The sequence below is a fragment of the Ambystoma mexicanum genome, chromosome 14 (assembly GCF_040938575.1).
Source record: "Ambystoma mexicanum isolate Mex_15411 chromosome 14, UKY_AmexF1_1, whole genome shotgun sequence".
Lineage (NCBI taxonomy): Eukaryota > Metazoa > Chordata > Amphibia > Caudata > Ambystomatidae > Ambystoma > Ambystoma mexicanum.
This window is the reverse complement of record NC_090940.1, coordinates 256,255,278-256,280,611: the sequence shown is the minus strand read 5'-3', so window position 1 is coordinate 256,280,611 and position 25,334 is coordinate 256,255,278. Positions and strand designations below refer to the sequence as shown.

Sequence of the window (25,334 nt, the reverse complement as noted above, 5' to 3'; positions counted from 1 at the left end):
GCTGGAGGACCAAAATCATTCAAGATGGTCCACATATAGGGCGGCCATCTTGAAGCATTTTTCTGTTCACAGAAATCCCCAAGAGGCTCGCAAGGCAACCTACAACTTTCAATGTGGGAAGGATCAGGCCCCACAAGAATTTGTGTAGGAATTAAAGCGTGCCTTTGCGCAGACCACCAGAAGGGTGCGCACGGACAGCAAGGAATTTGTCAATACTTTTTTTCATGCTCTACCAAAGTACATCATGACCCAGCTAGTGAGAGACTTTCATGAGAAAAGATCACTAGACTGGGTCATTGAACAGGCCACCCGAATCTATGAGGTGCAAAAGCCCATAGAAAACAAGAATGCTCAAAAAAAGCCCCAAAACGACCAGCACCCCTGCTGCTGCTAAGGTGGCAGAGGTGAAGGTTGCCCCCATTTTGGATTTGGAGATGGGGGGGGGGGGGGAGGAGAGCTAAAAACCCGCCTGCACAGCTGAATAATCCCAAGCCCAGAAGGCCCTTGGGCCAGTCACAGACAGGGAGCCAAGGAGGTAGTCCCACAAATGGGGTCCCTCACTCCCCTGACTGTTAGTCCCCGCTACAAAGGGAACCGACCCATCTTCGGTTATGTGTGGACTCCTCCTGCCCAAGGGGCAGGGGGGGATCCGACCAAGCCCCTAACCAGGGCACTTCCCTCCTCACTTGCCCCAGTAGGGTAGAAATTCCCCAAATCCTGGGCAGAACCTTTTCCCCAGGTACCCACAAAACGTCCAACCCCAGAACAATCCATCCTTCTTTCCCCAATTTCCTGAGCCCAGACAGCCTAATCCGGGAGAGGGGAGGCCAAGGGTGGAGGGGTACCCAAATCTTCCAAACCCGGGATATTACCAGAGAAGGGATAGCTACCCTTCCCGGGATCAGCCCAGGGGAGAAATGAGAACCCCGTATCAGCCTGAGCGGGTTTTACAGCTAGAGCGCCAGGTCCAAAATATAGCACAGGATCTGGGTCGCATGCTGAGGGCTCAACAGAACCCTCGGATGGGCATGCCGGCGCAGAATGCTCCAAACTTTGGACCTGGTGCTCCAGAACAATGACGGGGGCAGCACCCAGACAACCCACTGGTTCCCAGGGAGGAAGCACAAGGGGAAGGGGGGTGTAAAGCCTTGGAGGAAGCTTGCTTCCCCACTTGAAAAAAAGCCCCTGTAAACCCAGGAACTGGAACCAAAATCTCCTGCTCCTGAAAGTCTGCCACCCAAGGAGTAGAGGGGGGGGGGGAAACAAAGAACCCAAACAGACCCATTTTGAGGAGGAGGTACAGATCTTCCAATTTGAAAGAGAGGGGTCCTCCGAGGGTCCTGGGAAAAGGATCTTCTCCTTCAGAGATGGGGGGGGGGGAACTCCACCCAAGGAAAAATGGGTCCAAAAGGATTCAAATCCAGACTGGGTAGATGTGGGGACTGAGCTAGCGCCACCCATCATCCAATCCCAGAACCAACAGCATTGAAATCCCCTGGTTCAAACCCATCCTGGTGACTGCCTCCAAAAAAGGGGGGGCAGCCCAGAACCGGAACCAGGGGAACCCAAAACTTCTATCTCTAGTTGCCAACTTTTCTTTGCAGATTCCCTAGACTCCCCACAGAATTCTGGCCAAATCTCGTCTCTCTCAATGTCCAAAACTAAAAAACGAACCCACCAGTTGTCCAAAAATTTGCATTATCTGTGCCCCCCTGAGGAGAAGGAGGGAAGATGCTATGTCCCGGTTCAAGTACAGGGGCAGGGTACAATTTTGGCACTGGTGGACACGGGATCCCAAGCTACCCTTCTGTCCAAGAAATCCTATGATGAACTAAATTCAGGAAGGGGGGAGAATTACCAAATTCCTCTCACCTCTCTTCCTGGACAACTTCAGAACTTTGACGGGAAGGATGAAGCACCCAGTCATAGTTGTGACTCCAGAGGGCACCCCTTGTTTACTAGGGAATGACCTCCTGCGAAGGTTGTCGCCCCTAATAGATTGCGTAACAAGGTCCTCTGGACCCAGACTAGCCAATCAATAAAATTAAAACAGAGTGTCAACCATGTTAGTTTAAACGGCACCTGCCACATGGTTGAACAAAAATCTGACCAAGTCGAATTTCACTTCAAGAACAACCAAATCCCAGACGTGACAGTAAGAGCAGTAGGACAACAAACTGGTGATGGGGGGGGGGGGGGTCCTCTCTATTTCTGAAAATCAACCTTCCTTCCAGTTTAAGGTGGGTTTCCACACTGGAAGGAAACGCACTGAAATTCTTTACCAATCCACAATCGGACATTCCCACTCCTATAGTCCAGAAAGATGTGAAATCCGCTCAGAGCCTGGCTGATATTCAGCAAATTGGAGAGCAGTTGTTCATCCCTGTTCAGTTAAATGAAGGGAAGGACTCTGTTCTCGCCCGAGTGTGTGTGAACAATGGTAAGAGCTTCATCAGCGAAGCCATGTTCCGCCAACTCCCAAAAGATCCAGCCATTCCCACATTTAGATTCATAGACAAATGGGAAATGGATCTGGAAACGCCCAATTCCAAACATCTCCTGCCAAGCAGGTGTATGCTCAAAATCTCCATAGGCAACAAGAGCATAGTACATAATTGTTGGGTCGTGCGAGACGTCACTGCCGTCTTTTACGTAGGCATTGACATTCTCAATCACTTTGCCATTAGTTTGGACCTAATGAACTTCAAAGCTTGGTCCCGATTAGCGGATAATCCCATGGGCTTTGATGATCCAGAGAAAGCATTTAGGTCAATTCAACTGCTGCCTTATGCAGTTGAAATTCGGGTTGGAGTGGAAGTCGCCATCCCAGAAAGGACCCGACAATTCTCCCTGGAAGTGAAAGTTAAGAGGACAGAAATTGAAAAACCCTGATGCCTATATTCACCTAAATGCTTCTCTCCAACAGCAAGGGTTGGGGGTAAACCTAACCCCATTAGTCAACATAGAACATGACACCATTCCAATAGCGGTGGATAACAACGACTTAGAGTATCACTCTAGCCGCAGGCACCATTATTGGAATGGCGGTTGATGACTGACATTTCTCCATTGATTTAGGCAATGAACTGTTAGGACCAATCCCCAAGGGCTGTTTTGACAGTGACAGTGAGGACAACACAACACAACACAACACCAGACAGGATCTTTACCCGGCATGGGGGGGAACTTCCTGGTGTACACTTCGTGCCCTTATGCCAAGGAAGATGTGACCTGTGACTTCAGGAGGGATGAGGTGATTTTCCAGGTCTGTGAGGACTGCCTTCTTCACCTGAAGCCACCAGTCCAAATCAGCACTCTGACCAGGGACTTCTCCACCCAGCTGGAGGAGGCCGCTGAGATGGCGAAGCCAGAAGTCTTTCCAGGCTTCAGGCAGATGGTTGAAGAGAGAGTCAACCTAGCTGATGCCTGTGAGACTCTGGAGCAGAAGCAAAAGTTGAAACCAGTTTTCTTGGATTTTCAAGATCTCTTTGCGGTGGACTCATATGACTGTGGTCACACCGACATCAACACAACAACAATTCCCACGGACCTGGCATGACTCCAGTGTTTGTGAACCAATATCGCTTTCCTCTCGCATCAATGGAGTCCCTTCCTGAAATAATTAAGAACCTTGAGTCCTGTGGGATAATCCGTCCAGTCCACAGCACCTTCAATAATCCGGGGCTGGGGATATTGAAGCCAAACGGCCAGTGGAGACTCTGCACCACCCTTAGGGAGCTCAACAAACGGGTCCATACTTCCCGATGGCCTCTTCCCTACATTGACCAAGGGCTGGCCCAGATCCAGGGGTCACAGGTATTCATTGCAATAGACCTGACCAATGGATATTGGACTGTACCTGTCAGTAGGGAGGACCAATACAAGGTGGCATTTACCTTTGGGGGGCAGCAGTACACATGGACCCGGACTCCCTTCGGATACATCAACTCTGGCAATGAATTCAACATCTTTCTACATAAGGCCATGCCCGGCTTGGGTGAAAGGGGTAACCTGGCTTATGTAGATGATGTCCTCATCAACAGCCCAACTGTGGAGGAACACATAGCAGAGATACGTTATGTTCTGACACAGTTGAGGGCTGCCGGAGCAAAACTTTCCTTTCAAAAGGCACAGTGGTGTAGAACCCATGTCAATTTCTTGGGCCATGAGATTACTCCTCAGGGTCTCTGTCCCGAGGAAAGGAAAGTGGAAGCACTCCAGAAATAAGACCCCACAACTCTGCGGGAACTAAGAAGCATCCTTGGACTGACTAATTACAGCAGAAAGTTCATTGAGGGCTACGCAGAGATCACAAGACCCCTGATTCATCTTTTGAAAGGGGGGGGGTCAAGTGGGAATGGGGTCCAGAACAAGCCGAGGCTGTAAGACAACTCAAAAGAAGCCTCTCACAAGCGCCTTGCCTAGCTTACCCTGTCAGAAACAAGGAGTTCTTCTTGGAGACAGGGTTCTCTAATACATGCTTGACTGCAGTATTATACCAAAAGCATGACTAGGTCAATAAAGTAATCTCCTATGCGAGGAAAACTTTATCCTCTGGGGGAGAAATTCAACGACGGTGAGAAGGCACTCCTGGCAACGGTGTGGGCATTGAAGAATTGCCGCCCGTTTATCCAGGGGGAACACATCATAGTGGAGACTCCACACCAGCCGCTGCAATATCTCCAAAGTGACAGAATCCGGGCCGGAAATGTGAGTAATTCCAGAATTACTTCCTGGATTCTGTCAATGCAAGCCTTTCCTGTGGAGGTCAGATATGGCCAAAACAAGAAGAGTTCCCTCGCGCAAGGTCTGGCTGACCTGCATAATTGTGCCAGAGAAAACTGTCTCGAGGACGAGAGTCTAAAAATCGAGGACAACATGGAGGCATACCTAAATTCCCCACACAAAGTATTTGAAGAAGACAAGTGTGAGGGAATGCCCACTGTCTATGTGGATGGTGTCACGATGCCCGCTCCCGGGGAGCCTGCTCAGGCCCTGCGTCCCTGAAAGCGGACATCAAGTCCCCGGGGAAGGTCCCAGCAACCCCTTATAGGGGCCCTTTGGACAGCGTCCTGGCGCCTATGGCGCCAGGCTCATAGAAAACGTCAGTCCTGGCGCCATAGGCGCCAGGCTCATTATGAAAGTGTTTGGGTGCACTTACCTGATGCAGACCATGCTGCAGAACCCCGGCCTCCTTGAGGCCTGAAAGGAACTACTTTACCTGTGGGACTCATTTACCACCCGGGCGTGGTCGGAGAAGGATACATACCTGATTGGAGGAAGGACACATTCTAGGAACTTCTTCCAAGGCTATTTAAACCACACCCGATCAGCCACACGTGCTTCGCGTTGTTCTGCATCTAGCAGCTGGACGCTCACCGTGTCTGCTCCTGCATCTTGACTTCTGCCACACCTGCCAGCATCCTGAATCACCTGCAAAGGAAGGGAACAAGAGAACAGAAGAAGGAAAAGGCCTCACCTGCTAAATCTGCATCCCAGAGACATTTCGCCGACAATCCTGAAAAGGAAGACATTTATTTTTAAAAGCACATCGCATCAATCGCTGCAGCGCCGCATTCTACTCACCTTTACAGGGCGCCTCTATGTTCTGCAGCGACCATCCGGATTCGCAGTCGCGCCCCCGCGCCTAGGGAGAAAAAGACAAGAACAAAGGTGAGAGGAAGAAGGGAAAAAGGAAGCTAAAACTCCATGTCAAGACTTACCTGTTGGGTCATTCCCTTTTCATTTCGGGTCCGCGCCGCATCCAGGCATTTTCGGACCCCGGCCCCTAAGGGGAAAAAGACATCAGCGTTAATGAGTGAATGAAAAGACATTACCAAAACACTCATTAAAGACTTACCTGATTTCCACAAGGATTTCACCGCTCACCTCGGGTCGGTGCCTGTTCCCCGGCATTCCGTATCCCGGCCCCTATGGGGAAAAAGACACTAGCATTAGAACATTAATGCATGGACACAAGGGGAACCACTTATAGAAAACTTACCTGGAAGCCAAGCAAGTTTGGTTCTCGCCCATCCGAAAATCCAGTGACGTAACTGGATACCAAAGCGCCCCTGCATCAGAAGCAGGATGGAGAGCTCGTCCTTCCAGACCCTAAGGTGAGACGCTACGGGGAAGCACAGAAGGGTTTTGAGGGTGAGAGGGGTAAGTGGGAGGCCGATTGTATTACCCCGCAGACAGTTAACCCCATATTCTCACCTACAGAAGGAAACTTCTGCGAGTCAGACAAGCCAGATCTGGGGCCCGGTCCAGTCCGTCTTCCGAACCCTGCGCATCACCTTAGACGAGGACACAGCAGCGCGAACCAGGCCAGCGCCCCCGTGGGAGTCAGGTGAGCGTTAGAGATGGATGCTCCTACCATGTTGACAACAACGGGGAAAAAGAACTTGTGGCCGGCGTAGGGAATGCATGGGTGAATGACACCCCAGAACCCTCTGCCGGGTACAAGATTGGTCCCCGAAGTAGTCCAGTGACAGAGTTGATGGCTGTGCATCAAGCCATCCTCACTGCTGTCCAACATCAACTCCACTAACTGGTCATAATCACAGATTCGGATTATGTACGGAACGGGTTCGTGGAGCACCAGGTTAATTGGAAAACCGGAGGCATGCTATGTGCTAATAACAAACCCTTGAAACATGGGAAATTAATTTAAAATATTGATGAACTGGTCACCTCGAATGGGATGACCATCTACTGGAAAAAGATCAAGGGTCATTCCAAAGTAGAGGCACCAGCAAAACTGGAAATTACTTAGCTGATCAGCTGGCCAAAACCGGGACCATCCAAGGGGATATCGTAGAGATCGAGTCCCTGTTGGGGGAAATCCAGGTCACTGCTATAGCTAGGTCCCAGACAAATGCTCACAATGATCTCTCAACTGCACAATGGAGTAAGGAGACCCCAGATGCTGATTTGATTACGGCTCAAAAAGGGTTCCATGTGATAAAACCGCGGCAAAAATTGCCGTGATTACAAAATATCGCGGCAAAAATGCCATGGTGTTTGCACCGCAATCCATGTAAAGGATGCGGGGAACACCCTCGCAACCCCCGGACCCATTATACCATTTAATGGGAGCGGGGGAAACCCCCGCAGCCCCTGCTTCCTTTAAATGGTATAATCGGGCATACCTTTTAGATTTTTTTTTTTACCGCAACATTTTTGCCGCGATTTTATTACCTGATACCTCAAAAAGGGGATCCAATAATTGGTACGTTTTATCAACACATTGAGGACCCTGAGAACTTTCCCCTGACGGATACAGATTACATAGGGAAATAGAACCTCAGAGTGTCGGTTTCAGTGGTACCTGTGAGTGTGACCACTTTCTTCAGGACCTTGGTGCTTGATTGAGCACCAGTACATCTGCTTTTGGATGGCTTTTGTCTGTGCCCAAGGAAAGGGGCCACAGTAACTATCTTCCAGCCGTGCAGCGTTTCCCAACCGAATTTTTGGCTGAGACGAACGATTACTAGGGTGTCTTGAGAAAGAAATAAACAAGAAGACAGACCACCCTGCAATTGTATTGGGCAGAGCATGTGGCCCCTTTTCTTGGGCACAGAGAAAAGCCATCCAAAATCAGATGTACTGGTGCTCATTCAAGCACCAAGGTCCTGAAGAAAGTGGTCACAATCACAGGTACCACTGAAACCGATCTGCCAACACCAACTAAGGGCTCTCCCAGTAACTATGGAACACCCTTTTAGAATATGTGCACGGAATGAGTTGAATTTTTTTAAATCCACGATTCTAAACATGTTGTTGTTCTATAAAGCAGGATAATTAAAGTAACCTGTACTCCTGCTGGAACAAAGTACATTGGGCACAGCCCGAAGTGTCCCTTTGTCCATTTTAAAATCTTTCTGAGCAATAGTGTCAACCTCTCCCTGTCCCCTCACCCTAGATAGTCGGCTCACCTCCGGCAACTAGGGACAGACACTGCGCTGAGGGTAGAGTTAGTATGGATAGTAGCTTGGCACTTACATGTTTTACCCCTGAATATTAGCAATGTAGGGAAACATTACCATTGGTGGCAACACAGCAACCATTTTCGTCTTGCCAAAGGTTTGCTGACTTCAGGTTACAACCTCTCCATGACCAAGAGACTTTCTGATTGTGTGGCTGCATCTTGAATAACTGCTAATTCTTCTGCATTGTGAATCGTCTTCCTTCTTATTCTTAGTATATTATCAGCCTGAGATGATCAGGGACAACTGAACCCCATGGTCATTTTGCTGCATGGATTGTGGCTTTTTTTTTTATAGCGGCCACCTTGTGCCCTTCCCATGTCCCCATTCCTTCCTCACATCCCACGACCCAAAAATAAAATGGATTAACCCGCCCCCCTCCCGCAATTAAATGCTGCGAAAAATGCGGCAAAACGCCTGTTAAACAAAATGTGGTGAAACATCTGCGAGCAAGTAGGCGGGTCCTGCATGAAAGTTCGAAACCACAGTCTGTTTAGCAACTTTAAATGCTAATGTGTTTCCAAGTGTAATCTCATGAAAAGGTTGTGGTGGAGGGCACATCCTGTTTGCCTGCTGGCTGGGTAGCATAATGGCATCCTCTATACAGAGACCTCCTCGTCAAGCAGCTGGCATGATTCAGAAGCGGTTCCAGCTAACCTTCTTTGGAACCCCAACATCCCAGCACTTCAACTCCCCCACACTGCCCCTTTTCTTTCCTTCACAAGGCCTAGCCTATAGAAGGTAATACAATGCGCAATTTAGAACACAATATCTCTGAATTGCTTCCTATTGAAACTAACTGCACTTCCAATGAGCATACTGGGCTTTGATTAGTTTGCATTACATGCCTACCACTTTTAGAAAAGGAAAGTGGGGTGAAAGCTAGTGGTGTGAGCGGGGCTAAAATGCTTGTCAAGAACAAGCTTTTCTTATGTAAACAACGCTAATAATTACCTTAAATTCAACAACCTTGAATTACTATTGATGAAAGACATACAGACCAATATGTGGCGTGAAGGAGGGGGTCACAGATACAGATAAATTCATAACTTCGAGCCAGTCCTTTTTATTTGTTTTATTTATTGTTTAATAGAATGCTATCCATTGTCTGTCATGCATGGAGACTTCTCCATTGTGAGAAACCAAAGGGTGTCTCACCCGCTAGTCTCCGGGGACTTGTCATCCATGTGGCCAGGACACAGCCATTGCTTTTGGATCCAGTTCTTGGGGTGGACCAATGCGGGAGGATCACCTGGGTGAGAGGTCTTTGGGAGGGGGGGGTCACCAATGGTGAGAAGCGGTATTCCCTCCACCCTTTCCCGTACACATAACGCATCCTGTTTCATAGGGTTCTCCGATGTCCCCCCGCCCCTCCTTTCTACACAAACACTGGGCCGAGGAAGAGGGTGACTGAGAGGAAACAGGCTAACCACTACATATCACATTGCACATGTCCTGCTAATCGGGTCCGGCACTTAACTTTGAATGCATCTGATACCAATTAGCTCGCCTCCCACAGATAAAAGGCGGAACATAGAGACATACTCTGAGCAAGGTGGAATACGAGTAAGAGCAGAACTTCCGGGCGATTGTGAACCTTCTGGAGCAGAGCAATGGACCGAGGGATGAGAGCGAAGGGTGGAGAATCCCAGAAGTTTCCTACAGGAGGTTGTTGACTCCAAAAGGCAGCGAAAGACACGTGGAGAAGGCCACATCCCAAACAAGAAGGCTACATTGTGTTTCAAGGAGGCCAGCGACCCTCCCGGGTAAACGGCAGAGTTGGGGAGGCGAGGCCAAACCTGCGGTACTAACCTTGACTCATGAATTGGAGAACTGTAAAGACGAGAAAGAGACGCACACAGCCAGTGAGTTGACAAGCAACATGAAAGACTGGTGTGTGCTAAGTGTAAGCGGTTTCAACCCAGGACTCCACCTTAGTCAATGCCTATTATGTGATGCCCAATGGAAACCCTTATTTATATATTTTTATGTCTACAAGTTTTTATTTCTGGATGATGTACCCTTATATAACGCCCCTCTCTTTGAATCCCCCTGGCCTCACTGAGCCAAGAAGTAGGTTTGTTTTGCAAATTAAAAGATTTATTTGAAGAATTGAACAAAATATATAGCACACTTTCTTAAATATGAATAATATCTAAATATCACACTTATGAATATTTATGCAATGATCAGCAATGGGTAATATTACAATATCAACAATCTCTTTAATCAATTAGGAGTAGGAATAGGATGAATAAAGTAGCAGAGAATATTTGTATGGTTCAAGGAAATGCAATGATAGGAAAGAATGCAACACAGAAATAAAACTTGATCTGACTTCAATCAAAAGACAATATGACTCTTTCCCCCTGTCACTACTCACTCCCCCCAATATGCAATATGAAGAGAAGGAATGAGGGCACACAGGTTTCCGGACTAACAATCAACAATTGCAGTTTTAATCCCGATTCTTTTTATTTATTTCTTTTTTTTTTTTTTATTTATTTCTTTTTTTTTTTTTTTTTTCTTTTTTTCTTTCTTCCCCCTGCATCCCACCCCTCCCTCCCCCCTCCAGCAAGCAGAGAGAAATAGGGCTGATATTTTCAACAGGTCATATGCTTTTGAATGTAATATGAAGTGATGAAAAAAATGCTAGAAATTGTTTTCATTCTCTAACTGGGACTCAGAACGAGTGAAAGTTGCTTTGGATTGGTTCAGGGAAACACTAGCAATGATTGTAGAATGATTAGCAGATGGAAAACGAAATTCAGAAGTTAAAAGCAAGAAATAGCTGTTTTTACATGTGGTGAAAATGAGCCAAATGCAAAATCACTGCAACTTTTCCGGATTACGAAAAAACTATAAGGAATTAGAATGTCGTTTTGGGTTTGTTTGAAAGCTGAGGATGTTAGCTTCAAAATGCCGTTTGTAGGACGTACGGTTCAAAAGTTAGAGGTTTTAGTGAAGGTCGATTTTTCTCAAAAAGGGTCAAGAGTTTACACATGGGATTGCGCTTTTGAAGATTTACAAATAAGAATGGATTTATACTAAGGGGCTATGAAGATGCAAGATACCCAACAGTTAGCCACCAGAACAGGGCGCCTTCTGCTCTGACTTTTGTCCGCCAGGACACTTGACTTTCTTCAGAAAATATATTTAGCGCAAGGATGATTTATTGCTACAGTTATCACAAGACTATATAATGAGAAGGATTCAGGATGGACACAAGATTCTATAATGCAGTTCTGGATAGGTTGAAATGGATAGAAATAGGATTACTTTAAACTAAGAGATGACTATGGGCAGTTCTATACTAAATACTACTATGGCTTTGGAATGGAATGGGCCAGTTAAAGTTCTGGTCAAGGGTTTGGCTGGGATTCGCTCGCCACCGGACAGGATCCAGACGCTTGGTTCTGCTCTCAGCAAGGCACTCTGGTCTGCACAGCCTCTTGGACTGGATCTGACAGGTTCTGGGTTACAGCACTGCTCTACCGGTTTGGATATCTGATCCTAGCACAGGTTCTTGGCCAGAAGTAGCAAAACAGCTCAGCCTGGCTGTTGGATTTTGTGATGCCCCTTAAAAGGTTGGGGTTAGAATCAGGTTGCAAAAGATTCTAAAGGCCAGCTGAGAAGGGTTCAGCTTTTTGGATTGGCCTTTCTGCTTCAGAGTTCTGGAGTCTGGATCTAGGTTCTGGTGTCTGGATCTTCCAGCAGAGTGCTTTGCCAGTCGATCAGTTGATGAATGAATGTGTGTGCCTTTTGGGTCCTCAACAGTCCCTATTTATCCATCTTCCAAAGGGGTGGGGAGGGTGATTATACAATGCACAACCCTCTAAGGATCTGATAGGTCAGAGAATTCCCCCTCTCCTGATTTGAGAAGGGAACAGTGTGTCATGATGTGTCAATGAAGTGTCAGAGTGACACTGTGTTTATGGTCCAAAGAAGAAACTCCCCTTTGTGTCTAACCAGAAAATCTACTTTTCATTAACATATTTCCAATATCACAAACTTGTTGATAATGCACATTTACATTACAACATTACTTAAGGTACGCTTCTGTCAAAGTCTCATATTCCTACGAGTTTGGGTTCACGAATGACAATTTTTCACGCTTTTGGTTGGTTACACATTTTCGGATCTCTACAATTTTTTTACACATACATGCACAAACCATCTGGGCATACTTCTGTAAATTTTCATCTTCATAGCATAATCACAAAAGCTACAAAAATAAAATTTTCGTGGTTCAGTCTCAGAACATCGCACAGATTCCAGATTAGTTTTAAACTGTGAGCGATCTTTTCATTTTAATAACCTCTAAATTCCATATTTTTACCAGTTCAGTACAATTTGTTATGTCTTTTTCTTAAACATATATTTACTTCAATTTCAAATCCACATTTTCAGTCTGGCCCGCCTCCAAGGCTTGGCTGAGTCAGAGAGTCACATGGGCTTGTCTTCCTGCCAGGGCTGGTTTCTGTTTACACCCGAATTAGCATTCCCATTCAGTTCAAGGAACCCATTGTCTCTTTCCCAGGGCAACATGCCAGAGTGCACCTCCCATTTCCTTTCACACTTGCCTGTCAGATATTCAGCAGAGCACAGAGGAAAAGATTCCTTTGCTTAGGGAGAAGGTGTAGAATGTGTTTGAAGCTCAGTGTGGGAAACCTCTTGGAGTTTAGCTGAATCAGGTTACCTTATGGTCAGTTGTGACATTGTTCCTTGTGAAAAATTACAGTTACAAATTTAAAATAAGTAAACGTATCTTCAATTCCAGTCTTTTTCAACATGAAAATCAATGTGTGGCACCCTATATTGCATTTGATGGAAGTCCCTTCTTTGGCATATTTAGCTTTTGAGACACAAGTTTCACCTGACAGATTTAGAGATCGCCAGCCTCTGACAGAGGCGAGTAACGGTATTGCACCCATTTTTGACATTTCTTTCCAACAAGTATCCTTAAAAGTGGATTTTGTTCTGATAAAATATACTTCTGCTGACATGATATTTATTTGGATTCTTGAAGTAGAATGATGTTCAGCCCCCAACAAGGAGGTTGGATCTTTTGGGTGGTTTGTGAGCCATGATTTTTGCAAATTTGAAGAAAAACGGATTTCCACACAGCTTTATGTTTGTTTTGCAATCATTTTGCTCTGTGGGCAGCCAAATGATGGGTGTTGGCAGTGTTCTCCTGTGTTACCACTGACATAGGCAAAAGTGGATGGCGGGCTATTTTTCTGATTTTTTTTTTTTTTTTTTTTTTTTCCTGCGCGCTTCTGTGGGATTTTTAGCGAGCAGAATGCTTTTCGGCGGCCTTTTCTGATGTTTCTGATGCAAGCAATGCACAGTAATGTTGCAGGGCCTGGACTAGTGGGGGGAAAACATCACACATAAGGAAAGATTGAATTTGCAACATTATATTGCACAATTGAAGGCTGTACACGTGTTGGTGAGATGCGAAGAAAGGCAGACCTGTGAATGAACTTTGAAGTAACGATAGCTGTAAAGTCAGCGATACTGAGTAATGGTGTGGTCCGGCGAAAGGAAGTAGCCCACTCAAAAGTCTCTGTTATGGGTGAAATGTTAGTAGCAATAAGTGAATGAACTGTAAAAGCGAAGTGATCAAAATTAACCCTGAGAACAGGGGAGAGTAGAAAGGTGAACGTTCGTACTTCTGACAGTGAACTAGCCAGACCAAGAAGCACTGGGGCAAAAAACATAGGAGTGTGAGTTGAAAGCTGGAAGGTTCAAGTGGTCCTGTGGAGGTCTGTAGAAAAAGCTGTGCACATTTGAAAGTCTTCGACATCAGGAAACAGTACAAGCCCGACTGAGGGAGATCGGGAGTGTAATCAATTAGGGGAAGGGAAACCCGTAAGGGATGTGAATTGAGCTTGGGGAAGGGAAACCCTGCCAGTGTTGTGAACTTATGCTTTGAATGGTCTGAGCCCCGATTGAGGGTGACCAGCGTGAACCTTTTGTTAAACTGTGTTTTGGAATCTGGAAAGTGAGACTTTAACGTGGAAGGCCAGGCGGGCCTTGATCCACGCTTTGAACTGCCTTTGTGTTAAGAATCTGAGCCAGACTGTGTCATCCTGCCTACGGAGACCGCCCTACTCCGTGCTTTCTAACATGGGGAGGAGAGCTGACTCGGCCACCTTTTATTCTTTATATCTAAAAACTGATTTTTCATTTGCATACATATTCTCCCTTATACACTTTTTGTACAAGTGATGGGGCAGGCATTAGTTTTTGTTAGTATAGGCCACTTTGATTTGACACTCAACTAGGCCTGTTTTATTTATTATTTGATGGTTGAGACCACTCCCATCCTAGCTGTAGGGCAAAGTAGGAGTTTCTCCAACCCCATTGAAAACTTCAATAAAGGTTTTACAAATGGTACCATTTGTGTTAGTGTCTTACTTGTGATACCATGCCTCCCTTACACCATCACTACACATTTAATGTTAAAGAAGCTGCATATGGTGGGGATTTTTTTTAAATATGTGGACATTAATCAGTTCAAGTATTCTCACTATTATTTCATAGACTGCTGAGTTTTGGAAGCTGCTGTGGTCCCTTTTGAAGCAAATCTATGTGGAAGAAAGCACCGTCGTGGGGAATGATTCTGAAAATACAGGTAACAAAATTAATCTCTTTGTTCATGACTCGATGCTGCTTAAAGCCAGGCAAATGGTGTTCGATTTTTTTGAGGGTTCAGGCTCCTCATGTGCTTGCACTAGCAGAGGTCTTTTTTTAATGTGGCTCTGTGTCCTCCATTATGTCTCCAGGTGAATGAGCTTTATGCTGTGTTTTACTAATATTGTACAATGAAGTTGGTGTGCATACAGCATCTATGTAGCTTAGATTTATTTCTTCATTTAGAGATTTATAAGGTCTTTTCCAGGCACGAGGAAAAGGGGAAAACAAGTCAAGCTGGGTTGGTGAAATGGGAAGGTAACACAAAAATGAAAAGCAGGAAAGAGTTAATTTAAAGCAAGTTGCATTCCTGATAGCCAACAAAATAGTTCTTAGAAATGTCTCTAGGACTAAGTCATTGAGCAACCAACGCTCCACTGAACCATAGAATTTGTAATGCCTTCTTTAATATGAAGTGTTCAGGCTCGAGTCTGAATTCCAGTGCCAGCTTGTGACCTGTTTCTCCAACACAGAAACTTGGGGTGTGTAGAGTGTGGGGCAGAAATTCCTGGGGTCAAGTGCCTTGTCGGGGAATTGAAAAGTGGTGGATGTTTGGCAGGTGGCGGTGTGAATTCTTGTGGTGCATGGACCTGTTGCGGTTGCATCTGCTTCCACATGGAGTGGAGGTTTGGTGGACAGGGGGGCTTTATGGGTGGATCATTTGTTTCGACTCCAATAGATCCAGGAAACAAAGATCTCAAATTGCAGAAATCCAGGTCTTTAATGCATGAAATTATCGTCCAGGAGGTCTTTCAGTCTAAAGTAATCAAAAGGCTAAGAGCTCTCAATCCGTCCCACATGGGGCTTCGGTATTTACAGACCAAAAACACAAAATTACTAAATATTCCAGAAATTAAGTAGATGCAAATCCCTATTCTCCTACTGGCTCTTGCCATTTACAAACCTAAAGAACAACATACAAGCCTCGCAAATCCTTAAAAATGCCACTGGTCCTGCAGGTCAAGTGCCTTAGTTTTTATACTCGACCTAACAGAAATGCACTTACCTGATAAATAGTGATCACAAAAAATGTACAAGTGTTTTCTGTGAAATTTCGTTTAGTGGTAAAGCACCTCCTCTTCAGAATAGGGCTACTTTATTTTAGTAGTTTATTACTGCCTCTTTGCTGCAAGGCTGCTGTAATAGTAATGGGACAGAACAAGAACTCCTCAAAGGGACTGCTATACTTAATGAGACTGTGCTAACCCTATTGATAAGCAATGTGTGGGTCCTTGCCTCCTTGCATCTTTTCATGCCAACAGTTTTAGCTTCCTTATAGGCATTTGCCAGACACTGACATAATATGCCCAGGTACTCGCATAATTTACCAGCTGTTGCCATTTTATGGCTTGTTAGTACGATTATGGCAGTACCTGCAAAATGTCTATCACGTGACTACACAAAAAACAAAACTGTTAGCTTTGCCAATGCTAGTTTGATACTGTTGCCTTGCGACCAATAAAGTAAAACACCACAGCGAATCAGAAGAATTCAATTCATTGGTGTGCTTGTGATCTGGGAGATTGTGGGAAGGTAATGGAGCAATGACGTCGGAAGAGCAGATCGTTAAAAACGCATGAAGTAAATCAGAGAGAATGCTTTGTATGTCGACATGTGACAACAGCCTAGGTTAACTAACACGTTGGCAGCAAACAATATTGCATCTCATGAAGAAAATAAAAAAAACTCTATTAAACATGGAATTGCTTACTATGCACAGTTGAGAAATCGAACAGTTGAATAACCGGCTAAGGTTTCAATGTGCGAAGTTCCTCCAAATTATTGTACAAAAACGAATATGCAACGTTAAATATGTGGAAGAGTACATAAATGTTGATTTTATATCTCGTATCGTACTTCCAACTATTTCAATGCTGTGTATGCAATGCAACATGTACGACTACTGCTGCATCACCGAAATCGAGATATACAGTGAGGCAGTAAAAGACGTTAACGTGCAAAACATGGTTTCGAGCAGAATGGTTTGCTTCCGCCAACAGGTTACATTCTTTGTTGAGTCAGATTAATCATTGGATTAGACTTTGACATGGCTACATCTGATGTCACAGAATGCTGCCAGAAAACGTTTACCTATGCTGATATTTATCCAGCGTAGGGAGGAAGACCATGAGAGTGGGAGGGGCCACATCACACGTGCAACAAGCATGCACCAGTGATGGGCGAGACATGAATATACCCTCATCGAAGTTATTTCACAATCAAGCGACCAATAGGATCAGTGTTTATTTTTCACGCACGTTTGCAAAACTTCTTAAATTGAGCCTGAAGAGTCAGCTTTCAATTGACAGTTGTCAATTTCTCTCAATGTCACCTTACAAATGGACTTTCCCCTTTGGGCTGGTGTTCCCTTGGGACGGTAGTCAACAAAGAATGACCACAAGCAATGAAGGTACGGCCATCCTAGGCGCAGAGGATACAGAACAGGCAGTGCGAACACAGGGTGTACAACAACTGATACACAGGTCTTGGGAGTGGGCTACGGCTCACGGGAAGAGCAAAGATAAGCCTAAAGGACCCCGGTTCAGGAAATGAGGGGAGAAAGAAGCGAAGCAATTAAACAACTGTAAGACAAGAAGGTGAAGCCCAAGACAATCCGAGAACTACACAGAGGGTCATACATGGAGCGCACCTTTGAGAACAGCAACGGCTGTCCTCCGACAGAAACAGGCCTGGATGGGAGGGAGTGGGGCACCATTTGGAATCTTAGAAAGTTAGAAGACCTTACAGGTCTGGGGCTAAAACGTGGGTCGGTTCCCGCTAGTTGGGATGTGTCCCAGGACACCGAGCCAGATCCGGAGAAGGGAGGGGGGAATGGTTAGGGGTGTGGGGGGGGGATCGGGAAAAGGGGGGGGGGGTTGGCACAAAACCATACAGAGCATATACTGAAGGGAAGACGCACAAGGGAGTAAGTAGGGTAAAGTTATCCTGACAAGGCTGCTGCAGATTCTTTCACATAACGTGCAGCCTCTAAATACTCAGATAAAAAGGAAGAAGGTGGCTCAACAGATAAAAAGGAGTAATGCGGATATAATCCTTCTACACGAGACCCACATCAGGAAGGGGGATGGGCACAAAATGCACATAGAGCAGTACACACAACTAGTCCGGGCAAATGCCTGTAATAAGACTGTAGGGGTATTGGTGGGCTTAAGAAATACACTAGGGGCAGAAATTGTTAAAACCTTAGCAGACCCGAATGGGAGGTATATCTATTCATGCAGGTGCAGCTGGAAGAAAGGGTTTTGACAATAAGCACAATATATGCCCCTAACATAGGACAAGACACCTTTCTACACCAGGTGCTGGGGAAACTGGAAAAGTTTGCAGTAAGGAAACCATCCTAACAGGAGACTTTAACATAGCTTGGGACCCGGAGAAAAACAGGAGTGGCCAGGGCAGTAATAAGGGACCGGATCCGTCGGAAGCAGTGCGGGAGCGCCATGGTTAGAATGGGGTTGAGAGATCTCTGGAGGACTAAGAAGGAGCAGGCGCCAGGGTATACATGCTTCTCCCGTGTCCCTCAAACGTATTCTAGAATAGACGCATAGTGCACCCCTGGTATAGTAGGGGCATTAACAGACACATATAAGTAAACCCAATTTCTCTCTCAGATCATGCAGCGATCAAGATCAATCTTAGGGGGCTAAAACCAAGCAATCCTCTGTGGACATGGAGGCTACCCAGCAAAACTTATTAGGGATGAAGCCCTGCGTGAAACTGTTATGCTCACCTGGCTCCCACAGGGGTGTCAGTCGGATCTGAACGGCTGCGGTCTCCACCAACGGGATGCGTAGTGCAGAGATGACTGACTGGACTGGCCCTCCTAATCTTGTCTGCTTGACCCGTAGAAGTATTCTCCTGCAAGTGGAGAGATGGATTTAGCCACCCGTGGATTCAAGTGATGGCACCCCCCACAGTCCTCCCAACTAATCGCCTCCGAAGTGCCCCCTCAGCAATCTCACCTTATATTCTTGTAAGATGAGCTCTCCATCCTGTATGGATTGCAGGGGCGCGTAGATGCCAGTTACTTCACTGGTTTGAAGGCGTGGGAGAGTTCTGGAGAGTATTGACTCTGAGGTTCCTGGCAAGGTCCAGTAAGTATCAAGTTCATAGAGTTCAATATGTCCAATGTTTCACTCTTGTTCCCCCTTCCTTCCTTGTCTTGCAGCTGAGATTGTGAAAAGATGCTCTCGTGGCAGCTGGTGGCGCTCAGGTAAGAGTCTGTATTACCCGACGCTGTCCGGTAAATGTTGCACGTGTTTAACGTGTTGCTTTCTCTCTTTGCAGGTGCGGCACATGAAGATGTGGAGAGTTCTAGAATAATGCCTCCGGTTGTAAATCAGGTAAGTCTTTGGTGATAAGAGTTATATTTGTTGGTTTTCTCGGCTCACCTTGTTGATATCTTTTGTCCCCCAGGTGCCGGAGTTCGGCGAAGAAATGATGGCGGCAGCGCCGAATCGAAGGATGCTGCGAGGACTGGTGAGTATGGCGCGGCACTGCAGCTGGAGATGCGACGCGTATAGAAATGGTGTTCTTTCCAGGTCCGGAGGCGCGATGGATCCGGAATCGGGTGTGGAATTCAAAAATAGTTTGTTTTCTAACCTTGTCCTTTTCTTTCCTCTTTGTTTAGGAGCTTCCAGATTCGAGGCAGGCGTGGCAGAAGACTGGATGCAGACTGCAGGCACGGTGAGCGTTGCGCTGCTGGATGCAGAATAACGCGAAGCGTGTGCTGTTGTTCGGGTGTGGTTTAAATAGCCTCCAAAATAGTTCCAGGTAAGAAGCTCCCTAGAACCACGCCCGAGTAAAAAATAGTCCCTGTAATAAAATAGTCCTATCCAGGCCTCACGTTGGCTTGGACTCACTAGCAGCATGGTCTGCATCAGGTAAGTAAAGTCTATGAGACTGGCGCCTATGGCGCCAGGACTGATTTCTATGATGAGCCTGGCGCCTAAGGCGCCAGGACTGAACCCAAACAGCCCCCAGCCGGGGCTGTTGGGGGTTTTAATAAGTATCTGGATGTCTGCTCCCGGAGCTGATGGGCTTGGTCCTGATGCCCGGGGGTAGGCATCATGACAAACGGTGAGGGAGAAAATTGTAGAGTACTTCGGCTGTAATGACGCACACTGGGTTCCCCTGTGCACAGTTTGGGACGAGTTCAAGGCAGTAATACGGGGGGCAGGGGGGGAGTTGATCTCCTTAAAAGCCCAAAGAAGCAAAGAGAAAGATACTCTAGAAAAAGAGTTAGAGGTGGTACTGGGACAGGCCTAGATAGTTAGCTGGTTTGAAAAACGGGGAGATTACAGCAAAGTGATGGAAGCACAGAGACAGCTGCAGCTAATGAGGATCGCTAGGGCAGAGAGTGCTCTGTTAAGCCTAAAGCAGCGCTACTATGTAGGTGCCAAAAAGCAGACAAAATGTTGGCCAGGCTTCTGAAGCAACAGAAAGCCCAGTCCCACTTGGTGTGGGGGGGGGGGGGCGGTTAAAAAAAACAGGCAGATGGAACGATAGTCACAGACTCTGCTGGGATAGTCCAGTCCTTCATGGCATACTACAAGCAGCTGTACTCTTATGGGCACCCAGAGACTCGGAGGATTCAGAGGATTCAGAGGATACAGGCATTTTTAGAAGGAATAAAGCTTACTAAGATTTCGGAAGAGGAGAGATGCAGCCTGTAGAAGGAAATAACAGTAGAAGAAGTTGAAAGCGCAATAACGAACCTTCTGAATAATAAGTCTCCAGGACCGGATGGTTACACAGGGGTCTTTTACAAAGTGTATTGTCACGAATGAAAGAGAATCCTCACAAAACTATTTAATACATTTCGAAACGGAGAAGGAGTCACACTCTCTGACAGAGGTGAAGGTAGTAGTGTTCGAAAAGCCAAATAAAGACCAGACAAGTTGCGGGTCCTACAGGCCTATTGTGCTACTGAATGTAGATACCAAAATATACACCGGGATCTTAGCGGAAAGAGTAAAGGCGGTTCTTTCAGGGGTTATCGGGCAGGATCAATTGGGCTTCATATCCGACAGGCAACCATGGGATAATACCAGAATGGTGGTCCATTTACTAGAAACATTGGAAATAAAACAGATACCGGCCGCTCTGATGTCTTTGGATGCAGAAAAAACTTTTGATAGGGTGGAGTGGCCGTATCTGTTTCAAACAATGGAACTAATGGAATTTGACCCCAAATATATCCAAATGGGGGGGGCAAATTACAGAAACCCATCAATGAGGCTAGCAGTGAATGCTCACATTTCAGAGGCCATTACTATAGAACGAGGGACTAGGCAGGGGTGCCCTTCGTTGCTGCAGGTATATGCCATTTATTTAGAGCCCCTGATGGCGGCAATTAGACAAGATCAGTACATTAAGGGGGTCCCCTTTGGGTGGGGAAATGCACAAAATGGCGGCTTACGCAGACTATATGCTGGTAACACTAGTGGAGCTGGCAACGTCTATCCCAGCCTTAGTGGGAATCCTTAAAGAACAAGAGGGGCTATCGGACTTTAAAATAAATATGGGGAAATCAGAAATGCTGGAAGTTGGGCTCTCTAAAGAAATGTCTTCACAGATACTGAGCTGTTCCCCTTTTCGTGCTGCGGAGGTGTGGGGGGGCTTAACATACCTAGGGATAAAACTGACGGATAAGGTTTCAACTTTATTTAAAGCCAATTTCCCGGATTTAATTAAAAAAACACAAATGGACTTTGCAAAGTGGACTCCGATGCAGATATCATGGCTGGGGTGCATAAATACTGTGAAAATTGTAACTCTCCCGAGGGTACTTTACAGGTTTCATACCCTTAACATAGTAATTCCGAATGCTTTCTTTAAAGCGTGAATACACTAATCTCTAGATGTGTGGCAGAACAAAGGCCCGAGAGTTGCTCTGGATCTGTTGATGGTCCCTAGACAAAAAGGGAGTCTAGGGTTCTTAAATATACACAGATATTACGAAGCAGCCCAATTGAGAGTGGTGCGGGAATGTTTTACAGATTGCAGAGATAAAATATGGGCACAAATGGATAGGGCGGTGGCGGGAGATCCACTTTCTGGCATTCTCTGGCTGCAATGGAAGGACAGGCCCCCAAGCGCAAGGCGTAGCAATGTACTGCGTACAACATGTGATATATGGGATAGGTGGATTAGGAGGGAACATCCAGCTACCATTCTGTCCCCCTTTACATCAATGTTTAATAACCCAAACTTTACCCCAGGTACGGTGAAGGGGGCATTTAAAAGGTGGTAAGAATGGGGATGTATAAAGACTGGTGACATGGTTTTGGAGGGGCAAATAGTTTCTATCGAGGATTGTAAGACACATGTAGGAGTGAAGGAAGAGGACAGATTTGAATACATTCAACTGAGGCATTGAGACAGAAGAAGATCCGCCAAGCAGCAACAAGGCCGCAAACTAAATTTGAGGCATTTGCTATCTCGCACACTGGGGACAAACATCTAGTGGCGCACATATACAAGATACTACTAGAATGCGCAGACCAAAAGACATGGCCCTACCAAATGGCATGGGAAAGCACATTGGGAGGAATTATAGAGGAACACCCCGAAACTGACCAGGTCCCTACAGCTGTGGGAGACCTGGTACAAAACGATGATACAGTGGCATTATACCCAGAGTAAACTACATGGGATGTACGGGTCGGTTTCTGCGGATTGCTGGAGGAAATGCAAAGGGGAAGGGGACTGGAGACACATCTGGTGGGGATGCCCCAAAATGGAAGGTTTCTGGGAGGAAGTCGCGAAATCCCTGCAGGAAATAATACCAGAGATCCTGCCTCTCTCACTGGTTGAACCAGAACGATACACAATCTCAAAGCCACAGAAAAGAGAATTGGTAACTTTACTAATGGCGGTCTGGTTGGTGATTGCAAAAGACTGGAAACAAAAAGCTTGCCCACAGTGGTGGGCTGGCTCCATAAACTCTGGGACATTGTAGCGATTAAGTGGATTACATATATGATCCAAGGGGATGCAGACAGATTTCAGAGGAAATGGGGAGAAACTATTTGCTTTCTGAAAAGTAACTTTACAACAATGGTGCCGTCGGAATGTGCGTATATTGGACATTAAGTGATCGACTCAATCCATGGTGCCCCAGAAATGACAAAAAGATATGTTTCTGCAGGTGTATAGCTTGGTTGTGCGATCCCTTGGGGGGGAGTTAGGGGCGGTGGTGGTAGGGTGGAGTGTGGGGGGGAAGGATATGATAAATGCCAATAAAGAAAATACATAAATAAAAAAAATAAGGTTAGTAATATTGACCACATTCTTTTGTTTAATTTTAATATTGCATTCGACAGACCGTTGGGCCCTGCTGAAGAAGATCCTTTCGTAATGCGCCGTTCGGTGCCTTCGGTCTCAAAATATATGCCCCAAACTACCGTATCAGTTGTGTTCTTAACAGAGATCATTTCACCATTCATTTCTTCCCAATATGTGCGCCAACATGCTTCGCTAACATTAGTGCTCTGTAGGTCGATTTGGGTGATGCTCATGTTATTAATTAAGGACCAATAATTACGTGTTATTTTGGAATAAGGAATTCAACATTCTCTCGCTTTGCACCATTAGATGTCTGTGCTCGAATACAATATTTGTATGTTCTAGCTAATTCCCGTTTCTTTTCACGATAGTCATCCTCATGACTTTCTGGCAAAGAATTTTCCTTTTGCCCCACACCTCTTTGTCAAACCTGTGTGTGGGAAGATCTCATTGGCTGTAAACAATTAGGTATTTCTTTAGCCCGTTAAAAGACCCTGAAACCCTTGACTAGAACACACTGCTGCCAGCTCTCCCATTGTGGCTTTCTTGGTGTACGCTTCAATTTTCCCACCAATGCCATCCCTCCTCTTCTAAATCCTGGAATCCGATTGCCAGCACGTAGGTCCCTATAGTTTTCATGAGTGTCTTTATTGGTACCAATCCCTAACCGTGCCGACAGCATGGTATGATCACTTACAGGGGTATCTTTAACCTTTAAAGATCTGTCTATCTGAAGCATAGAATGTGGTAATATTACGTAGTCAATAACAGAGGACTGAGCTCCCCTCTTCCAAGTTGCATTATAATGAAGATCTCCTCTAACATCGCCATTGACCATATTCATATCCCACTCTCGGAAGATAGCTCTCCACTTTTTCCCATTAAGCTCATTATGATTCTTTTCTACAATTATTTAGGCAGTGTGAGTTCAAATCACCAGTCAAAATCATGTTTAGTTCATTATGCGACAGCCATGAGCCTAATATTTCAGATCGCTCATTCAAGAACAGATCTAGTTCTACCACAACTGGATTCCAGTAGAGATTTACTAAGAGAATACATACATTCCCACCACTGTTGTTAATTTCAGTTGAGGCTGCTAAGATACCCGGAAAGTTTTTTTGAAATTATATTCATAGATTATATTTTCGAGTTTCTAATAGCTAAAAATAAACACCTTGATGGCCCTCCTCCTGTATTTGTATTGGCTGCTTGCTGTGCTATAGGGAACCCATCACACCATAGTTCAGTGGAGAGACATGTTGTTTGAAAAAATATTGCATCATTGATATCGGAAATGGGATTTTGATCCTAATTTTTCATGAAACTATTAACTCCTCTGGTATTCTATACACAGAAATGGGTTTAATCTACTATCTACTATCCAAGATCTTTACAAGTCTTGTCATTCTTTGCAAATTCCACAATCACAAACCAATTCCGTTGATCCTTAGCGATACGTTTGATCCTTGATTGATCCGTAGAGATTCCAGCCATCTCCCTACCATTATTATTATTATTACAACAGCTTGTTCCCAATTCCTTCAGTTGGCTCATTTGCATACTTACTGTGGTTTCAGTTATGATGTGGCATTTATAATGCGCCTATACACAAGTGTTTCAAGGTGAGGCAAGGGAGGGGAACAGGAGAGGACAAAAAACAAAGATCTTACTAGGCCGAGTGACATTGAGATTGTGCAAGTGCAGGGGAGGGAGAACTGCCATTGGAGGGGCGGTGGGAGGATGGACAAGTACAGGACAATGAATCAACATAAGTAGTGCAGCCAACGGGTGGCAAGTGCGAGTGTTAGAAGTGCAAACAACAGTTGTCTATTAAGTGCAGGAAAGGTGACTGTACGGTTACAGATACAGACCACAAGTGCAGCGGGTGCCAGGAGGCAGTGCAGGTATGCAGCTGGACAAGTATGTGCCTGGGCCGGAATTCAGAGGGTTGCCAGTTGACCAGTGCAAGTGTCAGACAGTAGTACAGCAGGGGAGAGGAAGTGAGAATGCAGAAGCAAAGGGGAAGGTCTTGAGGTGCTTCCGGAACCGGAGATGGTTCTGGTCAAGTTTCAGAGAGGCAGGGAGGCTGTGCCAGAGGGAGGCACCAGCAGAAGAAAGAGTTATTTCTAATAATAATGTTATTTCTACCATCTCTTGATCTTGATATCGAAATTTTAATATTTGGTTCTTTGTATAATATAGGTGTTTTGACAAAACAGGATCTCTGATGTACCTCTACAAGGTCAGTGCAAGCTTCAAAGGGAAGATTTCTATAACCGTCATAGTGATTCTTTCTAAGTCTGGAATTTCTTGAAGCAATCTTGGAACATG

General features: G+C 45.6%; 1 protein-coding gene across 1 annotated transcript in view; it reads left to right on the top strand.

Moving 5' to 3' along the window:
* Nucleotides 1-25,334, top strand: part of TEDC1 (tubulin epsilon and delta complex 1) — a 1,283,797-nt gene that overhangs the window by 51,459 nt on the left and 1,207,004 nt on the right. Inside the window, exon 2 of the mRNA XM_069637387.1 lies at nt 14,541-14,631. Coding sequence (XP_069493488.1) covers nt 14,541-14,631 — 91 coding nt within the window. The remainder of the gene's footprint in view (nt 1-14,540; nt 14,632-25,334) is intronic.